This window comes from Chrysemys picta, chromosome 12 (genome assembly GCF_011386835.1).
Source record: "Chrysemys picta bellii isolate R12L10 chromosome 12, ASM1138683v2, whole genome shotgun sequence".
Taxonomy (NCBI): domain Eukaryota; kingdom Metazoa; phylum Chordata; order Testudines; family Emydidae; genus Chrysemys; species Chrysemys picta.
The window spans coordinates 25,333,678-25,356,845 of NC_088802.1; the positions used below are offsets into that span (position 1 = coordinate 25,333,678).

General features: G+C 44.6%; 1 protein-coding gene across 3 annotated transcripts; it reads right to left on the minus strand.

The window, feature by feature from the left end:
- Window positions 1–1,582: 1,582 nt before the first annotated feature.
- LOC101944444 (L-amino-acid oxidase-like) lies at window positions 1,583–21,795 on the minus strand. 3 transcript variants are annotated; one of them, XM_042846611.2, is made up of 7 exons: window positions 21,655–21,795; window positions 19,069–19,283; window positions 15,422–15,534; window positions 14,310–14,511; window positions 13,505–13,573; window positions 5,352–5,488; window positions 1,583–4,604 (listed from the first exon to the last, which is right to left on the minus strand). In XM_042846611.2, the coding sequence occupies exons 1-7, from the start codon at window positions 21,689–21,691 to the stop codon at window positions 3,743–3,745; spliced, it is 1,635 nt and encodes a 544-aa protein (XP_042702545.2). In that variant the 5' UTR covers window positions 21,692–21,795; the 3' UTR covers window positions 1,583–3,742. The 3 variants fall into 3 exon arrangements, with proteins under 3 accessions (XP_042702545.2, XP_065419369.1, XP_065419368.1); XM_065563296.1 differs by lacking the exons at window positions 1,583–4,604; window positions 5,352–5,488 and adding exons at window positions 9,946–11,063; window positions 11,902–12,038 and having other exon boundaries at window positions 21,655–21,792; XM_065563297.1 differs by lacking the exons at window positions 19,069–19,283; window positions 21,655–21,795 and adding an exon at window positions 15,618–15,819 and having other exon boundaries at window positions 1,588–4,604.
- Window positions 21,796–23,168: the final 1,373 nt, after the last annotated feature.

A 23,168-nucleotide genomic window follows, 5' to 3' on the forward strand; every position in this document is an offset into this window, starting at 1 on the left:
TAGTAAAAGGCACATTTACAAGTTGAGAAAAACAAAGGTAAACTAACACGCCTTGCCTGGCTGTTTACTTACAAGTTTGAAATATGAGAGACTTGTTCAAAAAGATGTGGAGAGCCTGGATTGATGTCTGGTCCCTCTTAGTCCCAAGAGCGAACAACCCCCTAAAACAAAGAGCACAAACAAAAACTTTCCCCCGCCGCCCCCCAAGATTTGAAAGTATCTTGTCCCCTTATTGTTCCTTTGGGTCAGGTGTCAGCCAGGTTACCTGAGCTTCTTAACCCTTTACAGGTAAAAGGATTTTGGAGTCTCTGGCCAGGAGGGATTTTATAGTACTGTACACAGGAGAGCTGTTACCCTTCCCTTTATAGTTATGACAAGGGGGAATTTATTTTTCTAATTATTTTAGCATTTATGTTTACTGAGCACAAGCATGTCCGTGACTCACTAACCTTTAACTCAATCATTACTGTTAGTATCAGACTTGGAACTGCATTTATTTTCATACAAATTTTAAGCTATTTTATAGATATAACTAAAAGTACAATTTGCAAATAAGTAACCTTCATCTGCCCAGTGTGTGTTTAACTAATTGTGTTTTAAACTGGCATTGCTAAGGTTTGTATAAGCTAATTGACATTCTAGACGGATACTATTAGTTGATTATACCATTTTAAATAATGAATGACAAAGCACAATATGGTAATAAAAGTAATAATGATTATTACTCCAACCAGGACAGGTTAGGCATTTTAGAACTCACTACTCAAAGAATTAAATTTAAGCATAAGAGAAATAAAATGATGAAATGAACAGAGCAGTTGAAAAACTAAAATAACAGCACTGTAATCCTCAACGAACTTTGAAAGAATAAAATTATAAAGACTATATGTGCCTTGTGCATTGCAACAGGAAGTAACAAGAAGTAACAACAAAAATAATAATTCAAGTGTGTGTGTGTATGTGTGTGAGAGAGAGTGTGTGTGAGTGTTTCGGGGACTGTGATGGAGACTGCGTGTGTGTGAGAAAGCGTGTGAGTGTGTCTCTGTTGGGGGGGCGTGACATAGACTGTGTGTGTGCATGTGCGTAAGAGTGTGTTGGGGAACTGTGTGAGAGATTGTGTGTATGTGAGAAACAGTGTGGGGTGGGGCTTGAAGGATTGTGTGAAAGAATGCTTGTGGGTTAGGGGCATGTGTTTGAGAAAGCATGTGTGTGAGAGTGTGTGTATGTGAGAGACAGTGTGTGTGTGTGTGTTGAGGGGAGTGTGTGACAGTGTGTGTGTGTGAGGTCACACCCTGAGTGTCTGTGTATAGCTGCAACCCTGGTCCCACAGACACTGACCCCAGCCGTCTGCTAGCAGCACACCAGTTACGCTCTGGCATCCACCAGGCTTGGTTACAACCAGCAAGACGACTCCAACACACTCCCAGTGCCAAATTTCCCCCAAACCATATGCCCCATAATGTCCAGCCCTTTCCCGGATAGTTCAGAGAAATAATCAGGTTTGTTTGTTGCTTTGAAGACACAAAAGCACATCACAGCTTACTAACTTAAATGGGCGTAAATACACCCTTGCCTTTAAACATAGCAACGAGTCAGTTTATGGCATGAATGAAAATAATTTATTAACAAAATAGACATAGGATTAAGTGAGTTCAAGTATAAGGAATAAAGCTAGAAAGAGTTACAAGCAAAACATGCTTCTAAAAGTCTAAAACTTAATCTAGCAAGATGCATGCTTTGATCAAGCAGGTTTCTCACCCATATTCAATTCCCAGCAACTTCAGCCCCCATCTTAGTTGAAGGACCCCTCCTTTTCAGCCTGTAAGAGCTCTCCCCTCTAGCATCCATCCAGTGATTTCTATGCAAATAGAGCTTCCATTGTTTTTTGTTCCACCGTGCTTAATTTACATAGGAGACAGGTATATAGCTGCACCCCCATACACACACTGACTTAGGGGGCTAGTTCAAGCCAACAGCGAAAGTCCACACCTTGGCTGGCCACAGAGGGAGCTTTTATGAAGGCCTCTCCCCAGCACAGATCCCACTGGGTGATCATCCTATAACTTTGGCCTGCATTCTGTGCCTAATTGTATGAGTTTACATTTGGTCATACTGAAGTGCAAATTATTTGCTGGGGCCCAACTTAATAAGCAATCCAGATCGCTCTATAAGAGTGACCTGTCCTCTTTTATGTTGCCTGACTGGAGCTACCCCCCAAATATAGAAGTCAAACTATGCCTATGGCTATGCACGACAGGTATAATAGGCCAAGGAAGGCTAAGACCCCCCTGGCAGAGCTGCCGCCAGACACCTGGGCCGTGGTGGCCCCGCCTGTGCTCCGCCTCTTCCTGGCCATGCTCCGCCCCTTGCCCCAAATCCACCACCACTTGTCGCTGCCTGGCTGAGTCCCTCCTCTCCTCCACTCCAACCCCCTCTCCCAGAAGTCCCCACTGCTCACTGCGTTCCTTTTCTCCTCCTCCCCGCCTTCCCTGAGACCTGCATCGCCTGCTGCTGCCTGGTGAGTCCCTCCTCTCCTCCACCTCCCTCTTCTGTGAGGCTGCCTGCTGCATCCCTCCTCACTCGCCTCTCCCTGGAAGCTGGCAGGGGCTCAGCTCCATCTGGTCACACGGAGCTTGGGGCTCAGGCCAGCTTGTCGCCCAGAGCTCAGGGTGGCCCGGGCCGGGGTGGCTCAGGATGGCTCAGGGCAGCCCGGGGGTCGGGGCAGTTCAGCTGGGGCTCCTCCAATCGCGGGGGCTGGGGGGGCCTTGCAGCTCCAGGGGTTGAGCTGGGGGGGAAGGGTGGGGGCCTCAGGCAGAAGGGGTGGGGCTGGAGGGATAGCCCCCCTGAAGGGGGGTTTCATCTGCTTCTCATGCCTATTGTTTTAAAGTGTGTGGCCCAGCTAAGAAAGGTACAGTTCCTGCCCAGATAGAAGGGTGTGTGTGTGTGGGGGGGTTAATTCACATTTTCTTTGAAAAGAAATCACCCAGAGGGCCCTCTCTAGATGAAAATTTGTGTCCTTGTTTGTTCAGTGACACAAACATTGTTTCCCGATCTGGTTCCTGAGCCCTAAATTGAACCATGACCAACATACATACATCTGGGGAGTATCTATATTTGCATTCATCATCATGTGAGTTCACCCCACATGTCAATCAACCTTAGTGATGACATGACCAACAATTCTAGTCTAGACAGGGCCTAGGGTTTAAGGCCATCAGTGCATGCCTGGTTTTGTTTATTTGCACTGTTAGAAACATGTTTTGAAAAGTGTAACTGACTAGAATTGGTTTAGGAATAAGCTGTTCCCTCACCCTTACATATTTCATAGCATCACTACTGCAAAATATCATACTTTACAACTAATGAACAAAATAAAAGCAATATTAGATTATTTCCATTTATTCCTTTGTTGATAGGATGCTAAAGAACAATTATTTTTTCTATTTATAAAGAACAGGTTAGTGCTTTGTATTTGATCAGTAATGATTTTGATTAATGAAACCAATGATTTGTATACTGTAGTAGTTCTATTTAATATTTCAAAGGAGACAGAACAATCTCAATTTACATACACCGGATTTGGGACCAGATCATCTACTGGTGTTGAGTGGTTTAGCTCTATTGACTTCAATGGAAATACACCAATTTACACCAGTTGAGGATCTGGCCCCCTGAAGGAGATTAGCAGTGCAGTTTCTAATTCTCTCCTCAGTTGTGCCTTCCTTAAACACCCATAAAGCAATTAAAGTTCAACTCTTTGAACCCAGTCATCCCTTTCCTGCTTCTGCTCTTGTTGTTCTTGCTGCTTCTGCAGCTGATTTTTCCCCCACGACAGATTGCTAGCTAAGTGGATGTTCCTTGCTGCTCTCACAGCAGATTTCATAGCAGTGTCGATCCAGGCGTGAGGCTGGGCTGTGTGTTCTCCTGCAAAGTGGGCCCTCCCTTCATTCTGAAACAAAGGCCCGGAATAGTCAGCAAACTGGTAGGGGGTGAATGAGGCAAATGCTCCCATGGAATGTTTGTCCAGGTTCCATCTCTGTATCACATGCTTATTACAGACAGACCGGAGATACTTTGTGGATTTGTTGTGGATTTCTGCCAGGTCCTCCAGTACCACATCAATGCACTTCTCATCACTCATGGAAAGAAAGAATTCAGCGTCGTCGTTCCACGTGTAGGAAGCCACAATCACCCCCACCCCACTAGAGAAATTGTGGTTGGGATAGTAGATGAATCTAGAAGGACGATCTGTGACTGATGGCCCACCTCGAATCCCATCCTTCTCCCAGAACTTTTCAGTGCAGGCCAAGGCAACCTTGGTAGCGGTGGCATAGTGAATGGAGCGCAGGGCATGGGTCTTATTGGAGGAAAGTGGTGGCAGAAATTTGATAAGTCTCGTGGCTTTTGCTGTGGCTGTGACAAGGACATAGTCAGCCATCACTGAGGAGGGGCTACATGTGTCGTGTGCACTATGGTACAATACTTGGACCTTGTTACCAATGTATTTTATCTGCTCTACTGTGCAGGTCAGCTGGACAACTCCAGGCATAGACCGGTAGAAGGCCAGGGGCAATTGGTCGAATCCCCCTGTGATCTCATCAAAACTGAAAGAAATAAGAGGTGACATGTGAAAGAATTACATTAGCAGCAGTACTACGATTGCTTTTAGGGACAATAAAGTGGGGCCCCCTTGAGGTAGGGTCTGTGTCTGAGACAGATCCTGCCTCAAAGGGGTTATGCTCCAGCTAGACAAGACAGACCAAAAAGGTTTATTATTGTCATTTTAGAGAAGGGGGATGTCATAGGTTTCACCCCCGCTCTGAACTTTAGGGTACAGATGTGGGGACCTGCATGAAAACCCCTAAGCTTAATTACCAGCTTAGATCAGTATGCTGCCACCACCCAAATCGTCCAACAAAGGGTACATCTACACTGCCAGTGGTAGCAAGACTCCCAGCCCGGGTCGAGAGGCGTGGGGTAGCGGGGTTTGCAGAAGCGCTGTAGAAATAGCTGTGTAGACAGTGCTTTGAGGTTGGGGCTTGGGCTAGAATTCAGGCTCTCAAGCCAGCCCATCTCCCGAGGCTACAGAGCCCGAGCTCCAGCCCAAGCTGCAAGTTCAGAGCACTGTCTACACAGCTATTTGTACAGTGCTAGTAAAATCCCCACTAGCCTAAGTCTCTCAGCCTGACCTAGGAGACTCATTGCCATGGGCAACCTACTGGCAATATAGACGTACCCCCAGAGGCCAACAATGGAGGGCCCCATTGTCCTAGGTAAAGTACACACATGTAGAATGAAAAGATGTAGCCATGCCCCAAAGACTTTGCAATTTAAGTACATTCGTTTCTCACCCGTCTTCATGAAAGAAGATATTAAACTCCATGAGAGAATTAAGAAATGACATGTGGAATCCAGCATCCTCATTCATCAAGTCTCCGATCATCTGTACAGCCCCATGGCTTAAATTCCCTTCTTTAATCAAGTACTCCTGGGAGGGGAGGAAAGGGAGTAAAGTTGTTCTCTCTATACGCACAAGAAGTACATTTATGGAGGTATCATTGGGGAAAGATTTGACTTTCATGAGGAAGGAGAAGATAAAGGGTTATTTTCAAGTTTTATATTGTGATGATACTGTTGCCCTTTTTTGGCCTGAGCCATTGCCAATATCCAAGGCCTTGCTTGGTTCTTTCTGTTTGAAAAAGAGATTGAGGATGTGAGTCAGGTCTTTCTTTGGTGCAATCCTGTCTATTTAAAAAGAATGGATATAAAGTCCTGTTTCCCTGAACACAGTAGAAACAGTCAACTGGAGGCAATGTCCCTGCTCAGCAATCGAAGTCTGCATTTGGCTTGAACTAGCCCCCTAAGTCAGTGTGCGTATGGGGGTGCAGCTATATACCTGTCTCCTATGTAAATTAAGCATGGTGGAACAAAAAACAATGGAAGCTCTATTTGCATAGAAATCACTGGATGGATGCTAGAGGGGAGAGCTCTTACAGGCTGAAAAAGAGGGGTCCTTCAACTAAGATGCGGGCTGAAGTTGCTGGGAATTGAATATGGGTGAGAAACCTGCTTGATCAAAGCATGCATCTTGCTAGATTAAGTTTTAGACTTTTAGAAGCATGTTTTGCTTGTAACTCTTTCTAGCTTTATTCCTTATACTTGAACTCACTTAATCCTATGTCTATTTTGTTAGTAAATTATTTTCATTCATGCCATAAACTGACTCATTGCTATGTTTAAAGGCAAGGGTGTATTTACGCCCATTTAAGTTAGTAAGCTGTGATGTGCTTTTGTGTCTTCAAAGCAACAAACAAACCTGATTATTTTTCTGAACTATCCGGGAAAGGGCTGGACATTATGGGGCATATGGTTTGGGGGAAATTTGGCACTGTGTTGGAGTCGTCTTGCTGGTTGTAACCAAGCCTGGTGGATGCCAGAGCGTAACTGGTGTGCTGCTAGCAGACGGCTGGGGTCAGTGTCTGTGGGACCAGGGTTGCAGCTATACACAGACACTCAGGGTGTGACCTCACACACACACACTGTCACACACTCCCCTCAACACACACACACACACACTGTCTCTCACATACACACACTCTCACACACATGCTTTCTCAAACACATGCCCCTAACACACAAGCATTCTTTCACACAATCCTTCAAGCCCCACCCCACACTGTTTCTCACATACACACAATCTCTCACACAGTTCCCCAACACACTCTTATGCACATGCACACACACAGTCTATGTCACGCCCCCCAACAGAGACACATACACACGCTTTCTCACACACACGCAGTCCCCCTCACAGTCCCCGAAACACTCACACACACTCTCTCTCACACACATACACACACACACACACACACACACACTTGAATTATTATTTTTGTTGTTACTTCTTGTTACTTCCTGTTGCAATGCACAAGGCACATATAGTCTTTATCATTTTATTCTTTCAAAGTTCGTTGAGGATTACAGTGCTGTTATTTTAGTTTTTCAACTGCTCTGTTCATTTCATCATTTTATTTCTCTTATGCTTAAATTTAATTCTTTGAGTAGTGAGTTCTAAAATGCCCAACCTGTCCTGGTTGGAGTAATAATCATATTACTTTTATTACCATATTGTGCTTTGCCATTCATTATTTAAAATGGTATAATCAACTAATAGTATCCGTCTAGAATGTCAATTAGCTTATACAAACCTTAGCAATGCCAGTTTAAAACACAATTAGTTAAACACACACTGGGCAGATGAAGGTTACTTATTTGCAAATTGTACTTTTAGTTATATCTATAAAATAGCTTAAAATTTGTATGAAAATAAATGCAGTTCCAAGTCTGATACTAACAGTAATGATTGAGTTAAAGGTTAGTGAGTCACGGACATGCTTGTGCTCAGTAAACATAAATGCTAAAATAATTAGAAAAATAAATTCCCCCTTGTCATAACTATAAAGGGAAGGGTAACAGCTCTCCTGTGTACAGTACTATAAAATCCCTCCTGGCCAGAGACTCCAAAATCCTTTTCCCTGTAAAGGGTTAAGAAGTTCAGGTAACCTGGTGGACACCTGACCCAAAGGACCAATAAGGGGACAAGATACTTTCAAATCTTGGGCGGGGGGGAAGGTTTTTGTTTGTGCTCTTTGTTTTGGGCGGTTGTTCGCTCTTGGGACTAAGAGGGACCAGACATCAATCCAGGCTCTCCACATCTTTTTGAACAAGTCTCTCATATTTCAAACTTGCAAGTAAACAGCCAGGCAAGGGGTGTTAGTTTACCTTTGTTTTTCTCAACTTGTAAATGTACCTTTTACTAGGGTGTTTACCTCTGTTTGCTGTAACTTTGAACCTAAGGCTAGAGGGGGGGTCCTCTGGGCTCTTTAAGTTTGATTACCGTGTAAGTTATTTTCCATCCTGATTTTACAGAGTTGATTTTTACCTTTTTCTTTAATTAAAAGCCTTCTTTTTAAGAACCTGATTGATTTTTCCTTGTTTTTAGATCCAAGGGGGTTGGATCTTGATCCACCAGGAGTTGGTGGGAGGAAGGAGGGGGGATGGTTAATTTCTCCTTGTTTTAAGATCCAAGGGGTTTGGATCTGTATTCATCAGGAAATTGGTGAAGAGTCTCTCAAGGCTACCCAGGGAAGGGAATTAGCATTGAGAGTGGTGGCAGCGGACCAGATCTAAGCTGGTAGTTAAGCTTAGAAGCTTTCATGCAGGCCCCCACATCTGTACCCTAAAGTTCAGAGTGGGAAAGCAGCCTTGACACCCCTTCTTAATAAAAGAGGGAAAAAACCTTAACTGCATATATTAAAGTTAAGTAAATACATTTTTAGTGAAGTGAAAAACAATTCACTAAACTAGAGCAGACAATGGCAGTAACACAGAGTGTGTCAGAGAAAGTAAGGAGGTTTTATTTCGCTCTCCTAAAGATAGTGCACAAAGTACCAAACATGTGTTGCTGATATCTGTGTTAAATATCCAGAACTGATCCCCCAAGGATTGGGATTGGGAATATCTTGCTGTATTATCTCTTGATTGTTCTAAATTCTTTAACAATCTAAGATTTTTTAGAACAATTTTTGAGAACGGCCGTTATCAGAACATCCCATTGTCCAATACATTTTGTGAAGGCCAAGATTATAACAGGGTTCAAAAAAGAACTAGATAAATGAATGGAGCATAGGTCCCATCAATGGATATTAGTCAGAATGGGCAGGGAAGGTGCTAGCCTCTGTTAGCCAGAAGCTGGGAATGAGTGACGGGGATGGATCAGTTGATGATTGCCTCTTCTGTTCATTCCCTCTGGGGCACCTGGCATTGGCCACTGTTGGAAGGCAGGATACTGGGCTAGATGGATCTTTGGTCTGACCCACTAAGGTCGTTCTTATGTTCTATGTGAGTAACTGCTCAATCTTGTCCCCCATGAGGATAATCAGAAAATGTCTTGTCTACCCTTGAAATGCTACTGCAGGATCTCTGTAGCTCTTATCTGTAGACATAATTTATGCCAAATGGAGGGATTCCCCATTGGTGTACATAAGCCCCCTCCCTGAGAGGTGGTAGCTAGGTCAACAGAAGAATTCCTCAGTCGCCCTAGTGCTGCCTACTCGGGGACTTGGGTTGGCTTAACTGAGCCAATCAGGAGTGTGGATTTTTCACATGCCTGAGTGACTTATTTATGATGACCTAATTTTCTAGAGCAGACCAGGACTTAGATATTACATAAGACAAGGAAGTGTGGTAGAATCAGGCCTGGAGTGATATACTATTTCATGAGAGGATGAGTGGCTGGATTACATGCCCAGTTTCAGGATGAACCTGTTCTCAAAACAAATCCCACAATGGCAGAGAAATGGCTTATTTCACACTCATGTACTTTAACATCTGAAAATGTTTAATTCACATTTTCTTTGAAAAGAAATAACCCAGAGGTCCCTGTCTATATGGAAATGTGTGTCCTTGTTTATTCAGTGACACAAACATTGTTTCCCGAGCCCTAGATTGAACCATGACCAACATACATACATCTGGGGAGTATCTATATTTGCATTCAGCATCTTGTGAGTTCACCCCACATGTCAATCAACCTGAGTGACAAAATGATCAACAATTATAGTCTAGTCAGAGCCTAGGATTTCAGGCCATCAGTGCATGCCTGGTTTTGTTTATTTGCACTGTTAGAAACATGTTTTGAAAAGTGCAACTGACTAGAATTGGTTTAGGAATAAGCTGTTCTCTCAGCCTTATCTATTCCATAGCATCACTACTGCAAATTATCATAGTTTACAACTAATGAACAAAATGAAAGCAATATTGGATTATTTCTATCTATTCTTTTATTGATAGGATGCTACAGAACAATATTTTTTTCTATTTATAAAGAACAGGTTAGTGCTTTGTATTTGATTAGTAATGATTTTGATTAATGAAACAAATTAATTCTGTGGAGGTTTCTATACTGTAGTAGTTTTATTTAATATTTCAAAGGAGACAGAACAAGCTCAGTTTACATACACTGGATTTGGGGCCAGATCCTCTACTGGTGTTGAGTGGTTTAGCTCTATTGACTCAATGGAAATACACCAATTTACACCAGTTGAGGATCTGTCCCCGTGAAGGAGATTATCAGTGCAGTTTCTAATTCCCTCCTCAGTGTCCAGTGCAGTTGTGCCTTCCTTAAACACCCATAAAGCAATTAAAGTCCACATTTTTGAACCCAGTCAACCCTTTCCTGCTCCTGCTCTTGTTGTTCTTGCTTCTTCTGCAGCTAATGTTTCCCCCACGACAGATAGCTATCCCTGTGGATGTTCCTTGCTGCTCTCACAGCAGATTTCATAGCAGTGTCAATCCAGCCGTGAGGCAGGGCTGTGTGTTCTCCTGCAAAGTGGGCCCTCCCTTCATTCTGAAACAAAGGCCCAGGATGGTCAGCAAACTGGTAGGGGGTGAACGAGGCAAATGCTCCCATGGAATGTTTGTCCAGATTCCATCTCTGTATCACGTGTTTATCACAGACAAACCGGAGATGGTCCTTAGATACATTGTGGATTTCTGCCAGGTCCTCCAGCACCACATCAATGCACTTCTTGTCACTCAGGGGAAGAAAGAATTCAGCGTCGTTGTTCCAGGTGTAGGAAGCCACAATCACCCCCACCCCACTAGAGAAGTTGTGGTTGGGATAGTAGATGAATCTAGAAGGACGATCTGTGATTGACGGCCCACCTCGAATCCCATCCTTCTCCCAGAACTTTTCAGTGCAGGCCAAGGCAACCTTGGTGGCACTGGCATAGTGAATGGAGCGCAGGGCATGGGTCTTATTGGAGGAAAGTGGTGGCAAAAATTTGATAAGTCTCGTGGCTTTTGCTGTGGCTGTGACAAGGACATAATCAGCCATCACTGAGGAGGGGCTACATGTGTCGTGTGCACTATGGTACAATACTTGGACCTTGTTACCAATGTATTTTATCTGCTCTACTGTGCAGTTCAGCTGGACAACTCCAGGCATAGACCAGTAGAAGGCCAGGGGCAATTGGTCGAATCCCCCTGTGATCTCATCAAAACTGAAAGAAACAAGAAGTGATGGGTGAAAGAATTACACTAGTAGCAGAACTACAATTGCTTTTAGGTACAACAACAAAGTGGTGCCCCTTTGAAATAGGGTCTGTGTCTGAGACAGATCCTGCCTCAAAGAGTTTATGCTCCAGCTAGACAAGATAGATCAAAAAAAAAAGTTTATTATTGTCATTTTACAGAAGGGGGAACTGAGGCTTAAGTGACACACAGACCTGGGGCCCGGAGGGGAATTTCAGCCAATGCTGGGGAATTCAGATTGTGCTGCACAGGGTGAGTCCAAATTATGGCCCAGATTAAGGAATCGAGGACTATATTGCTGACAATATGACCCATTTGATGACAGAGAGTGCTTCTCTCCGCACATTCTAACTACCGCAAGGGGTGTTTCCCATTGGTAATCTGGAGTGTCTGCCTCTATCAACTACAAGAAGGATATTATTTATTTAGTTATTTACTCACATTGCAGTCACACAAAGGGTACATCTACACTGCCGGTGCAGCAAGACTCCCAGCCTGGGTCGAGAGACTCAGGTTAGTGGGGCTCTCAGTAGCGCTATAGAAATAGCTGTGTAGACAGTGCTTTCAAGTTGCTGCTTGGGCTGGAACTTGGGCTCTCAAGCCCACCCATCTCCCAAGGCTACAGAGCCCGAGCTCCAGCCCAAGCTGCAACTTCAGAGTGCTGTCTACACAGCTATTTGTACAGTGCTAGTAAAATCCCCACTAGCCTAAGTCTCACCCTCTCCTAGAAGACTCACTGCCATGGGCAGCCCACTGGCAATGTAGACACCCCAAAAACCTTGCAATTTAAGTACATTCGTTTCTCACCCGTCTTCATGAAAGAAGATATTAAATTCCATGAGAGAGTTAAGAAATGACCTGTGGAATCCAGCACCCTCATTCATCAAGTCTCCAATCATCTGTACAGCCCCAAGGCTTAATTTCCCTTCTTTAATCAAGTACTCCTGGGAGTGGAGGAAAGGGAGTAAAGTTGTTCTCTCTTTAGGCACAAGAGGCACATTTATGGAGGTATCATTGGGGAAAGATTTGACTATCATGAAGAAGGAGAAGATAAAGGGTTATTTTCAAGTTTTATATGGTGATGATATTGTTGCTCCTTTTTGGTCTGAGCCATTGCCAATATCCAAGGCCTTGCTTGGTTCTTTCTGTTTGAAGGAGAGATTGATGATGTGAGTCAGGTCTTTCTTTGCTGCAATCCTGTCTATTTAAAAAGAATGGATACAAAGTCCTGTTTCCCTGAACACAGTAGAAACAGTCAACTGGAGGCAATGTCCCTGCTCAGCAATCGAAGTCTGCATTTCCAGCAAATACTGTGACCCAAAGAAGCTCTATCTTTTGTTGTCTCAAACAGCCATGTTAACCACTGCTACTCTCTTTTTCTCCTGGCTTTCTCCCCCTCTCACACACAGACTCAACTGCAAACAATCAACCACCTAACCTCTGCAATCAATCCTAGGGAAACCATCAACCCCCACAGCTTAGCTTATGATTGGCCTACCCATGCAGCCTGATAGTGCCTTGCGCAGTGGCTTCCACTGCCTCCAACTATCTAACTCCAGAAAGGAGCTTAATTGTTTCTTCCATTTTACCTGAATGAAATGTGTTTAGCATGCCCATCAACTTTAACCAGGTCTGAGCCTAACCTATAGACTAAAGATATGTTTGATCGCCACCATTAACACCTTCCAGCATAACAATATTAAAATAATAATTGAAGGAAATATGAAATTTCTGGCACTTCTTCCTTTATTTTCCATAATCTTGGCACAAACAAAACCCTGCCCACTGAGGCTGCCAAAAGGAGAAGCTAATCCTAATAGACTGTGCAGAGCTTCATAATATGCTGTTTTCCCTCATTCCTTTATTGGTGCTTTGAATAAAGGTCAACCTCAACATGAAAACTGGTATCATTAGGTTTAATTGGGATAAACAGGTGCATTTTACACCACTCTCAGAGCCAGGGCCCGCTCTAACTTTTTTGGCGCCCAAGTAAAAAAAAAGCACTGCCCCGCCAAACCAAAAACAACCCCACGCGTGCGCCGCCACACCGAACCAAAAAAAACAACAACCCGGCGCCGCCCTGCTGAACCAAAAACAACAGTGTCCCCCCCCCCCCCCCCCCCGAGTGCTGCCCCGCTGAACCGAAAAGAAAATCAACCCCCTCCCCGGAGCGCCACCCCGCTGAAACAAAAACAACAACAACAACAACAAAAAATGAGCGCCACCCCGCCGAACCAAAAAAAAAACGAGCGCTGCCCTGCCAAACCAAGATTGGCCGCCCCTTACAAGATGCTGCCCCAAGCACGTGCTTGGTTGGCTGGTGCCTGGAGTCAGCCCTGCTCAGAGCAATAATTTCAGACTTTCCCTAAATATTTGGATTTAAAGGTACTTGAAGGCCCATATCCATTACCTTGGTGGAAAAGCTGTCATACCGATCCAGCAACTTTTCACAATCTGTGCTCTGGAACTTCTCTCTGGCCTGTGTTGGAACCATGCATGGAAACATTCATAGACAGAAAGAGAAATATGTTCACAAAAACACTGGACCAAATTCTGTTCTCCTATCTATCTAGGCAGATACTTGCATGATATCTGCAGATTTCATAATCACTGATGAATTTTAGTCCCAAAATATTCTTTTAAGGTAGGGAAGAATCAGCTCCATTTCACAGAGCACATAGCTATAGCAGCAACTGATCCCAAAGTCCTAATGCAATGCCCTATCTACTAGACCCTAATTCCTGTGTGTATCCATGAGACCCCAGTGAATGGAACTGAGTTGCATGGCATAGTCTCCAGCCCTGCTGTAGTTAAATGGCAGGATTTGATCCCGAGTTCACTGTGTAGGAATCAAAAACAAGTGTTTCTTTTCAGAAGTGGCAAGCACCCACAGGTCCGGGGGGGGGAGGGGAGGGGTGAGAGATCACATGTCGTTACTCCTGATTCACATGGGTGAAAGTGAAAAGAGAACTAGGGCCAGATAATCTGCCCTGGTAAATCCCCTTCATACCACAACAAGGGGAATTCTAGCTCAGATTCTCCTAACACCGGATGTATTCTGGATTGGAATGGTGTTGAGAAGGGATGTGTTGGGAAAAGAGACCACCACATACTACAGAAGAAGAGACCCCCTGTGCTGCAGTAGACGTTAGGGCCATTTTTCAGAATCAGGCTGGTAATTTACTTTCCTTTATACAATCGACCAATAAACATACCTTTTGCAGAATTTCTTTATAAAGTTCCTTAGCAGATTTGCCTTTCTCTGAGGGAGCCAGAGTATAACTCAAGATATCTGGGTTCTTTTTGACATTCCCAGCTGTTGTCCTGACACCATTAACCAAATACCAGGCGTTGTCATCCGTCTCAGAGAACTTGTTTAGCGTAAGGGAGAATTGTCTAATAAATTGACGAACAATACTGCAAAAGAAAGAAAGGGGAGAGAAAGGGGGAAAAGAGTCAAAAATAAGAAAATAAATTATACTCTCTACTGGGCATACAAATAATACAATTGTAAGTATGTTATTTATGTCATTCCCTTATTGAACTTTCCTGATTCCAACTAATGTTATTAATGCTGTAGGAATATGATAGATAGATCTAGATCCTGATCCTGATGTAAACTGATGTAGTTCCATTGACTACAAGGGGGCTACCAGCTATATAGTAACTGAGGGCTTGGCATATTGACTGGTAACCACAGATGTTGACTATAATAATCTCATCTAGTTGTTCTGCTTCGAAATTGTAGTCTCAGTTCATGGTAGTTTCCTTTGTAGTTAGGGTATATTTATGATACAGCTTTTTGTGTTTGTTTGTTTGTTTGTTTTAATAAGCTTTTGTTCCATATAATTGTGCTGAAAAAGATTCTATTCTATGCTATTCTATTCTATTCTTGTTCTTATACTTCCTCACAAAACAATTGGGTGCAGTGTTTTATGAAACAATGCAATTCATTTCAAATCACTTTGGCTAATGAAGAGCCCATATCTATTGTCTGGCTTTCTTTTGACTCAGGGCCTGATACAACTTCCATTAACGTAAACTGGAATTATTCCATTGGTTTCATGGAAGTTCGACCATGCACTCACAAGCCGCCAGTTCCATAATGAGGCCCTAATCCTGAAAACACTTATTGCTCAGTTCATTGTTTACTATTGGCCATAATCCTACCCAGGTCATTGAGACTAATTATGGCAGGAAATATTACATCTAGCAGCAAGTTCTTTTAGGATGTTTGATCTTATCCCTAACCATAGCAGAATTCTGCAAAACTGGATTGTTCCTTTACCAAACAACTTACATGGCTGAGGAGGAGAAACTGTATTACCTGTGGGTGCTTGGCAAACGCATGGCTCCCAACTCCACATACCAATCTTGTGTCTCATCTCGATACGTCCTGACTCGTCCTCCCACACGACCACTGGCTTCCAGAACTGTAACCTAGGAACAAGCATGGAACATCATTTCCACTCACTTATGTGGCAGCTGCACAATTTTAGGCACAAAGGACAAAACTTTCAAACCTTGGTGACTAAAATTAGGTAACTGAATCTACATTCAGTAGGGTTACCATACGTCCAGATTTCCCCGGACATGTCCGGCTTTTTGGTCCCCAAATCCCCGTCCGGGGGGATTGCCAAAAAGCCGGACATGTCCAGGGAAATAGGGAGGCTTGGCTCTCTGAATGTGTGTGTGTGTGGGTCGCCCGCTGTGACATCATCTCGGTGCGACACTCGGCTCCTGCCCAGGGCATGCTGGGGGCTGTAGTCCGGCCGGGCCTCACGCTCCAGGGAGAGCCGGGAGAGGGGAGCGGCCGAAAACTACAACTCCCAGCGGCCCCTGCGACGCGACCAACCTGCCCCTGTGAGGCAGCAAGCCGTCGGGGGAGGGGGGACGCGGGCCCGTGTCCTTTGGGTGGGGGGTGTCTCTGGGCGCCGCTTGGCAGCCAGCGCCGGGCTGGGGGGCACCCCGGGGGGGGGTTGTGGTCGCCAGCGCGTTGCGGGGAGCTGGCACTGTCTGGATTTGCATCCCCCTGGGGCTAGAGCTGCGCCCCCGGCCCCGGGCACCAGTCATGGGGCGGCTGGAGGGGCTGGGGCGGCTGGCGAGCCTGGGGCATGAGAGGAGCCGCTAGTCGGGTTGAGCTGCCTGGAGGATGTTGTTGGGGTGTGTCTGCGGGGCAGGATCCCGCCCTTCCCCCCCCCCCCCGTGTCTCCATTTACTTTCCTGAATGGAACTGGTGAAAATCAATCGGGCTGCTGCGTGCCCTGTGAGTCCTGTCCGTAAACCATGACCCAGGGGAAACGTTACTCAGGTCTTGCACCTCCATATCTTGTGAGGCGAGGCAAAGGTCAGGCTCCTAGCCATGCACCCCACTCATGATACACAGCCATAAAAATACTTTATGCTTGTAGAGCTCCTGCAGTGTGAGCATCACAAAGCAGCAAGTGGAAAATCATAAATAGGTGGAAACAGATCGAGTGTAAGGCCTTGGTGGCTCAGGAAAATTCTCTCATTTTAACAGTACCAGTATAATGAAAGTGGGACAACTTCTTGGCATGGACTTGGTATCAAAGTGCTTGTACTAGTATAGAATTACAACCACACTTGCGGTTGTACTGGGATAACTAAATTGGTTTAAAAAAAAACTATACCCCTAACCTAAATAGTTACCCTGGCACAAAATCTGTGTGTAGAGCAGGCCTTAGTGACTTGCCCAGGGTCACTGAATGAGGCAGTGGTATAGTCAGAAATGCAGTGCCAGAAGTCCTGTACACTAACAGCTGTCCTTCATTTTTAGCAAAATAGCTACTATTTTTTCCATTCTGTCCATCCAAAAATCTGTAATTCAGTGTATTTCAACTATATTACGGCTCTCCGAATTTGGGGGGGGGGGGGTCGCCCGCTGTGACATCATCTCAGTACGAGTTGTTAGTTTTGCTGCAGCCACTCGCACTCGGGGTCCCCCGAGCGTCTTTTGCCGGAGCGCTACCGGCTTCACGGTTTGCAAGTTACTGTACCAAATAACTAAACCAGAGAACTGTATTTAAGCGGTGAATGTGCTTTGACACAAATACTAAATAGAACCATGGTTACTACCTGGCCCTAGCAGAATCCCTTCTCCTTGACCATCATGATGCTATTTCTACCTCACCATTATTCTTAATAATCAATATTAATTTTCACTGCATTCTCCATGGTTTAGATTTATTTTCTTGTTTAGAATAAGGTCCCAATCTTAACTGCTTATTGGTAGCATTACCACCATCATCATCATTACTATTTGTATTACCATAGGTTCTTAAATAGAAACATCTCATATAGATAACCATGTCTCCCTCACTAGCAGCTTGTTTTGCTCACAGACTTTTCTCTGTTTCACCCTCACTTTGTAGGTTTTACAAACGTTTTACAGTTTATGAAGCACTTAGCAACCCCCAACCAAGAACAGAGCGGGAGGGAGAAGGGGGAATGCGGGGTGCTCAGAGGAGGGGGCAGAGTTGGGGTGGGGACTTTGGGGAAGGGGATGGAATGGGGGTGGGGAGGGGGCGGAGGCAGGGATGGGGAAGAGGTGGAGTTGGGGCGGGGCCAGAGCCCCCGTGGAGTGTCCTCTTTTTTCAGTGTTGAAATATGGTAACCCTACATTCAGGCACCTAAATAAGTGTCCTAATGTCTCTGCACCCACCAGTTCCTAACATTATGTACATTGTACCTCTGAAAATTGCACCCTTTTAAAGTGGGATTTTCAAAAGCACTCCATCTTGGTTGAACTGCACCCACTGCAGTCAATGGGAGCAGAGTGATGCCAACTCTGAGTGCATCTGAAAATCTGAGAGCCAGTTCTACACTACCAGGGTTTGTCGGCCTAGCTGTGTTTGTCAGGTTGAAAAACCACACACCCCAGGCAACGTAAGTATGCTGGCAAAACTCCCAGTGTAAACATAGCTAGGACAACACAAGAGTGCTTCTGTTGACACAATTAACGCCATTTGGGGAGGTGGAGTACCATACTGACAGAAAAAACTCTTTCTGTCAGCATAAGCTACATCTAACCCAGGCGGCTCTGCTGGAATAGCTAACCTGGCAAAGAATATATAGTGTAGGCAAGGTCTGAGCCTTACATGTCGGCATAAGGATTTTGAAGGAAGATTTTCTCAAGCTGCATTTAACTATTATTGTGCTTTTGAAAACCTTCCTGTAAGTGCTTAACTTTAAGCACCCAAGTTTGTACATTTTGCCTGTAAGTTTTCCAAAGCATCAGGGTCCTTAGAATTCACAAATAACTGGGACTGGGATTTTCAACTCCTTAGGCTTCTACGCACATCCTGGCCTTAAAGAAAAATGGATTTATGTGGGAGTTAAATAGCTCATAAGTCTTGCACTGACTCCTCTGTAAACAGGGATGAAAATCATTTAAAGTTATGTCTCCACTGGGCTGAAATTCACCCCTGTTATTTCTGGCCTGAAAAGAACATAAAAAGAAGGCAGACTGAAGGCTACCAATAGCATATCAATGTTCACATGCTTAGATTTCTGTGAGAGAATGTATGCTCCGTACGGATATTGACATTTCAAAGTATATTCCTGTGACTTGCCACTTTCGAATAGATAGGGTAATTTTGAAACTGTAGCTTTTGGGGGATTTGTTCCTTTTCCTATTTCTTATGATAGTTACTGTAACTCCTCCAGCTTTTAATTAATGAAGGTTCAGGGAAATCTTCCAAGACAGAAATGGGAAGAGGGAGCCTAAATCCTATTGAAATACAATGGGAGTTGGGCACCTAAAGTCCCATTATTGCCTTTGAAAAATCTCTTCCTTTGTTAATGAGCCTTTTCTTTCTTTCTTTCTTTCTTAGTTCTTGTGAATTCCCCTTGTTTCATTTTAACCTTTATTCCTCAGAAAAGAAATAATGAAAAATACTCAAGCCAGCACTGACTCCCTGCCTTGCTCTGACATCTCTCTGTGCATAGAATTACCATGTGACCGGCATCTCTGAGCAGTTTGGCAGCAGTGAGTCCACTTATGCCTGCCCCTACAATGACCACCTCCACTGGATGAGCTGCCTTTCCAAGCCCATTTTCGGCAATCTTCACCAGCTCATCGTAGTCGGGATCATCAAGGCAAAGTTCAGGAAATCTAGAGAAACTCTCAGACCATAGTACAGCCACAAGGAGAAACAGCCTGGAAAGCGCTGGGGACATATGGACAAAGAGAAGTGAGGTGTAGTTAATGAATGATGCAGTCAGGGAAGCAAATTAATTTTCTGAAACCCAGATGGCAGGTGGCATCCCTGAAATGACACCAATCAGCCCACAGCAGAGCTAAAATCCATACAAGGGTGTGCAGCAAACCAGCCTTGAGTATTGCCAGATGATACATAAGAGCAAACCAGCTCCTAACATTACCAGAATACAAAGACGATCATTTTAAGGTATGTCTACACTGGAGATGGATGTGTCATTTCCAGCTTGAGTAGACAGACCTGTGCTCCCTCTTATTGAGCTAGCATGCTAAAAATAGAATGGTATCCACAGCAGTGGAAGCATGGGATGGGGAGGAGTATATTCCTAGGATCTTGGACAGAATCATGTTAGGGGCAGGTACCCCTTCCTGCTGCTCACACCCCACCATGGTTACCCTCAGATTATAAGATCTTTGGGAAATGGGCTGTCACTTAAAACATCTTTGCACAGTGCATAGCACAATGAAGGTGAGAGGCCTGGGTGAGACCTCTTGGATCCACCACACATGGAGTCGTCGACAGCCTAGATAGAGAAGCTCAAATATGTAACTCATCGCTGGTAGAGTGTCTGTCAGTCCCACCCGTGATGTGCCATACCTCACCCCTAGCGACAGGGTAGCAACCTGGGGAGAGGAGCTGCAATGTAATAAACATAATGGGCAAGAGTTTCAGAAGTGATGTTGTGTGACATCAGCATGGGACACTTGAAAGGGGCACATTTTCAGATAACAGGTGTCCAGCCTTTTCTGAAAAATGAAGCCCCTTTAAGATGCCTCAACTGGGGCACACTGAAATTGCTCTTTACCCTGTAGCTAAACCACAAGACATGGGCTTGATGCAGGAATTAGAAGATGAAATTCTATGTCTTGAATTAGGTAGGTGTCAGACTAGAAGGTCACAATGGTCCCCTCTGGACTTAGGGTCTGTGAAATAATAAGGCATGCAAAATCACTAGCCATTGTTAAAAGTCTTGGCCCAATAGACACAAAATCTTTGTTAACTTTAAGGTCTTGTCCACATTGCAGATCTTTTCCCAAAAAATTCAGACCAGTTTCAAAATCAGTTGGAGCCACAGGGCTGATAAGTTTGTTGTTGGCCATAATCATATTTACAATCAGTTTAAATAATTTGGCTATCAGGATGCTTAAGTAAACCAATTATAAGAATGAATCTGGCTGCTTGAGTCTTGTCTACATTGTGGTTCTAACTAGTTTCAAACTGATTTTAAAACCAGTTTGAATCTTTTAATACATTTCCCCAGTGTGGACAAGATTGTAGTGAAGGGTGCTACTTAACTGTAAAGTTCAAAAGTATTTATAACAAGGAATATTAAAGACATTTAAATAAAACTTTAAGGCACACTCGGTGAGATTTTCAAAAGGGCTCAGTGTTGACCTAAATTTGCACCCACTAAAGTCATTGAATCTCCACACTGCTACAGTGCTTTTACTCGATTGGCTATTTTGGAACTATTGGTGATTAGACCTCTCTGTGCTCCTCAAATAAATTTATTTTTCTAGAAATGCCCTGAGAAACAGCAGGGTAGATCAGAGCCCATTCAGAACAATCCTTTAAACTATACACAGATTCACCAGCAGTGCATATAAATTCAGTTCACAGTGAAGAAAAACACAGTTCAAGAGTTTCCAGTTTCAGCCGGAAGCTATTACCCAAAGAACCACAGAATAAGATTTTTTTTTTCTCTTCTCTTCTCAAACAGGCACCAGTTTCACTCAAGAAACTAAACAGTACCAAAAATTTCCTTTGGACAACGTGACTTGCTTTAAACCCTGATCCTACAAGCCTGACTCACATGAGGAATCTCATGGAACCATTGTTGGCATTGGAACAGTTGTAAGTGGGACCTGCCAGCATATTATTGGATGGCACTTTCTCAGAGGGTTACACAGTATTAACAGCAATCGATTCATGTAAAGTCCTACAGTCTAATCCTTCTGCCATTGAAGTTAAAAGCAAAATTGCCATTGCTTTCAATCATTCAGGATCAAGCCCTTAGTGTGACCAAATTTTTCCATAAAATACCCACAAAGGCAGGTATGCATCCTCTTTTTAAAAAATCACATTGCCACCAAGAGGGCGTGATCCAAGGCTCATTGAAATCAGTGAGAATCAACTTCAAGGCAGCAGAAAGAGGCACTGAAAAACAAAGCCCAAGACATATTCATCTAAATAAGAATGAAAAAAAGTGAGCGGTTAAAAGAAAGAGAAAGATGCAAAACAAGAAAGCAGCTGAAGATGGACTAACACACATCCTTTCCTAGCCCCAAAGCAATTATCCCAGCGCAGCAGTTTCACTTACAGAATCTGTCCATGTTTCCACCAGCAGCTCTTGTCATCTAGTGAGCACTTTCATTTTATAGCCTGAACCAGCTGGTCTCAGAAAAGAAAGTGGTTCAAAACTTCCTACCAATCAGTATGTTCCAAATACTGAAAGAGATGTAATTAATAATTCTAGGGAAATGAATTTCTAGTCTGACACAATTCTGTGTCTCTTTCTGTCCCACCCTTTGATCAGTTGACACAAAGTGACTTGAACACAAGTTAGTTATTTTTCTGGTAAGTCCCCTGTATACATCCAGGTTATACATTTATCTGCCTTCCTCTCAGCAGACATAGTACAATGCCTAATTCTGTAATTTGGCAAAATCTATATGGCTTTTTCTGCCTATTGCTCCCCTAAATCTGAAGAAATCTGTGCAAGGCACAGGGGAAAATTGATAAAATTTCTGTGCATATTTATGCTATACTCCTGCAAGCAGTTAAACACCCCTCACTTTGCATCCCTCCATTCAGGGCTGGCTCCAGGCACCAGGCAACCAAGCACATGCTTGGGGCGGCACCTGGTAAGGGGCGGCCAATCTTGGGGTGGCGGGGGGCAGCGCAGCGCGGCATTCCGCGGGGCAGGCTGCGGCGCTCGGCGGGGGGGGCGGGCTCCGGTGGCGTGGCGCGCGGCGCTTGGCAGGGGGGCGGCGCGGGGAGCGGCGCTCAGGGAGGGGTTCTGGCGGCGCGGTGCTCGGCGGGGGTGGGGGGTGGGCTCTGGCGGCGCGGCGCTCGGGGGGGGGAGTTCCAGCGGCGTGGCACTCGGCGGGGTGGGCCTCGGCGGGGCGGCACTTTTTTTTGCTGCTTGGGGCAGCAAAAAAGTTAGATCCGGCCCTGCCTCCATTGAATCCCCTTGTCTTCCCTGTTAAGGCCTATCCCCACTCCACCTATAATCTCTCATTTGATATCTAAATGTCAGCACCCAGCTTTGATCGGCCCATGATACCAGCCTCCTTGGCTACTTGTTTTCAGAGAAGCACCTGTGTGCTTTCTCCCATTCTGCCCCTTGTGTTTGCTAGCAGCCCCTCATAAACATCCACAGGGCTAACTCATTATCCTCTTTCAAATCGCTCCTTACAAATTTCCTTTGCTGTAATGCCTAAAAAAAAGCTGACAATGGTTAGACAGCAGCCTGTCATGCTGACCAGTTCAATAATTTTCTTGTACTCCCCTGGTTGTCTGATTGTAACCATCTCTTGCCCCTTGTCTTATGCTTAGATTGTAAACTCTTTGTAGCATCCCTCAGCACAGTACCTCTAGGTCTCAGGCCTACCATCCCTCAGCACAGTACATCTGTGGGCTCTGGCTAGGGTGACCAGGTGTCCAATTTTCGACTGGAATATCCGGTCAAAAAGGGATCCTGGAGGCTCCGGTCAGCACCGCTGACCTGCCATTAAAGGTCCGGTTGGCAATGCTGCGGTGCTAAAGCAGGCTAGTCCCTATCTGTCCTGGCACCACGCTGCGCCCCGAAAGCAGCCAGCAGGTCCGGCTCCT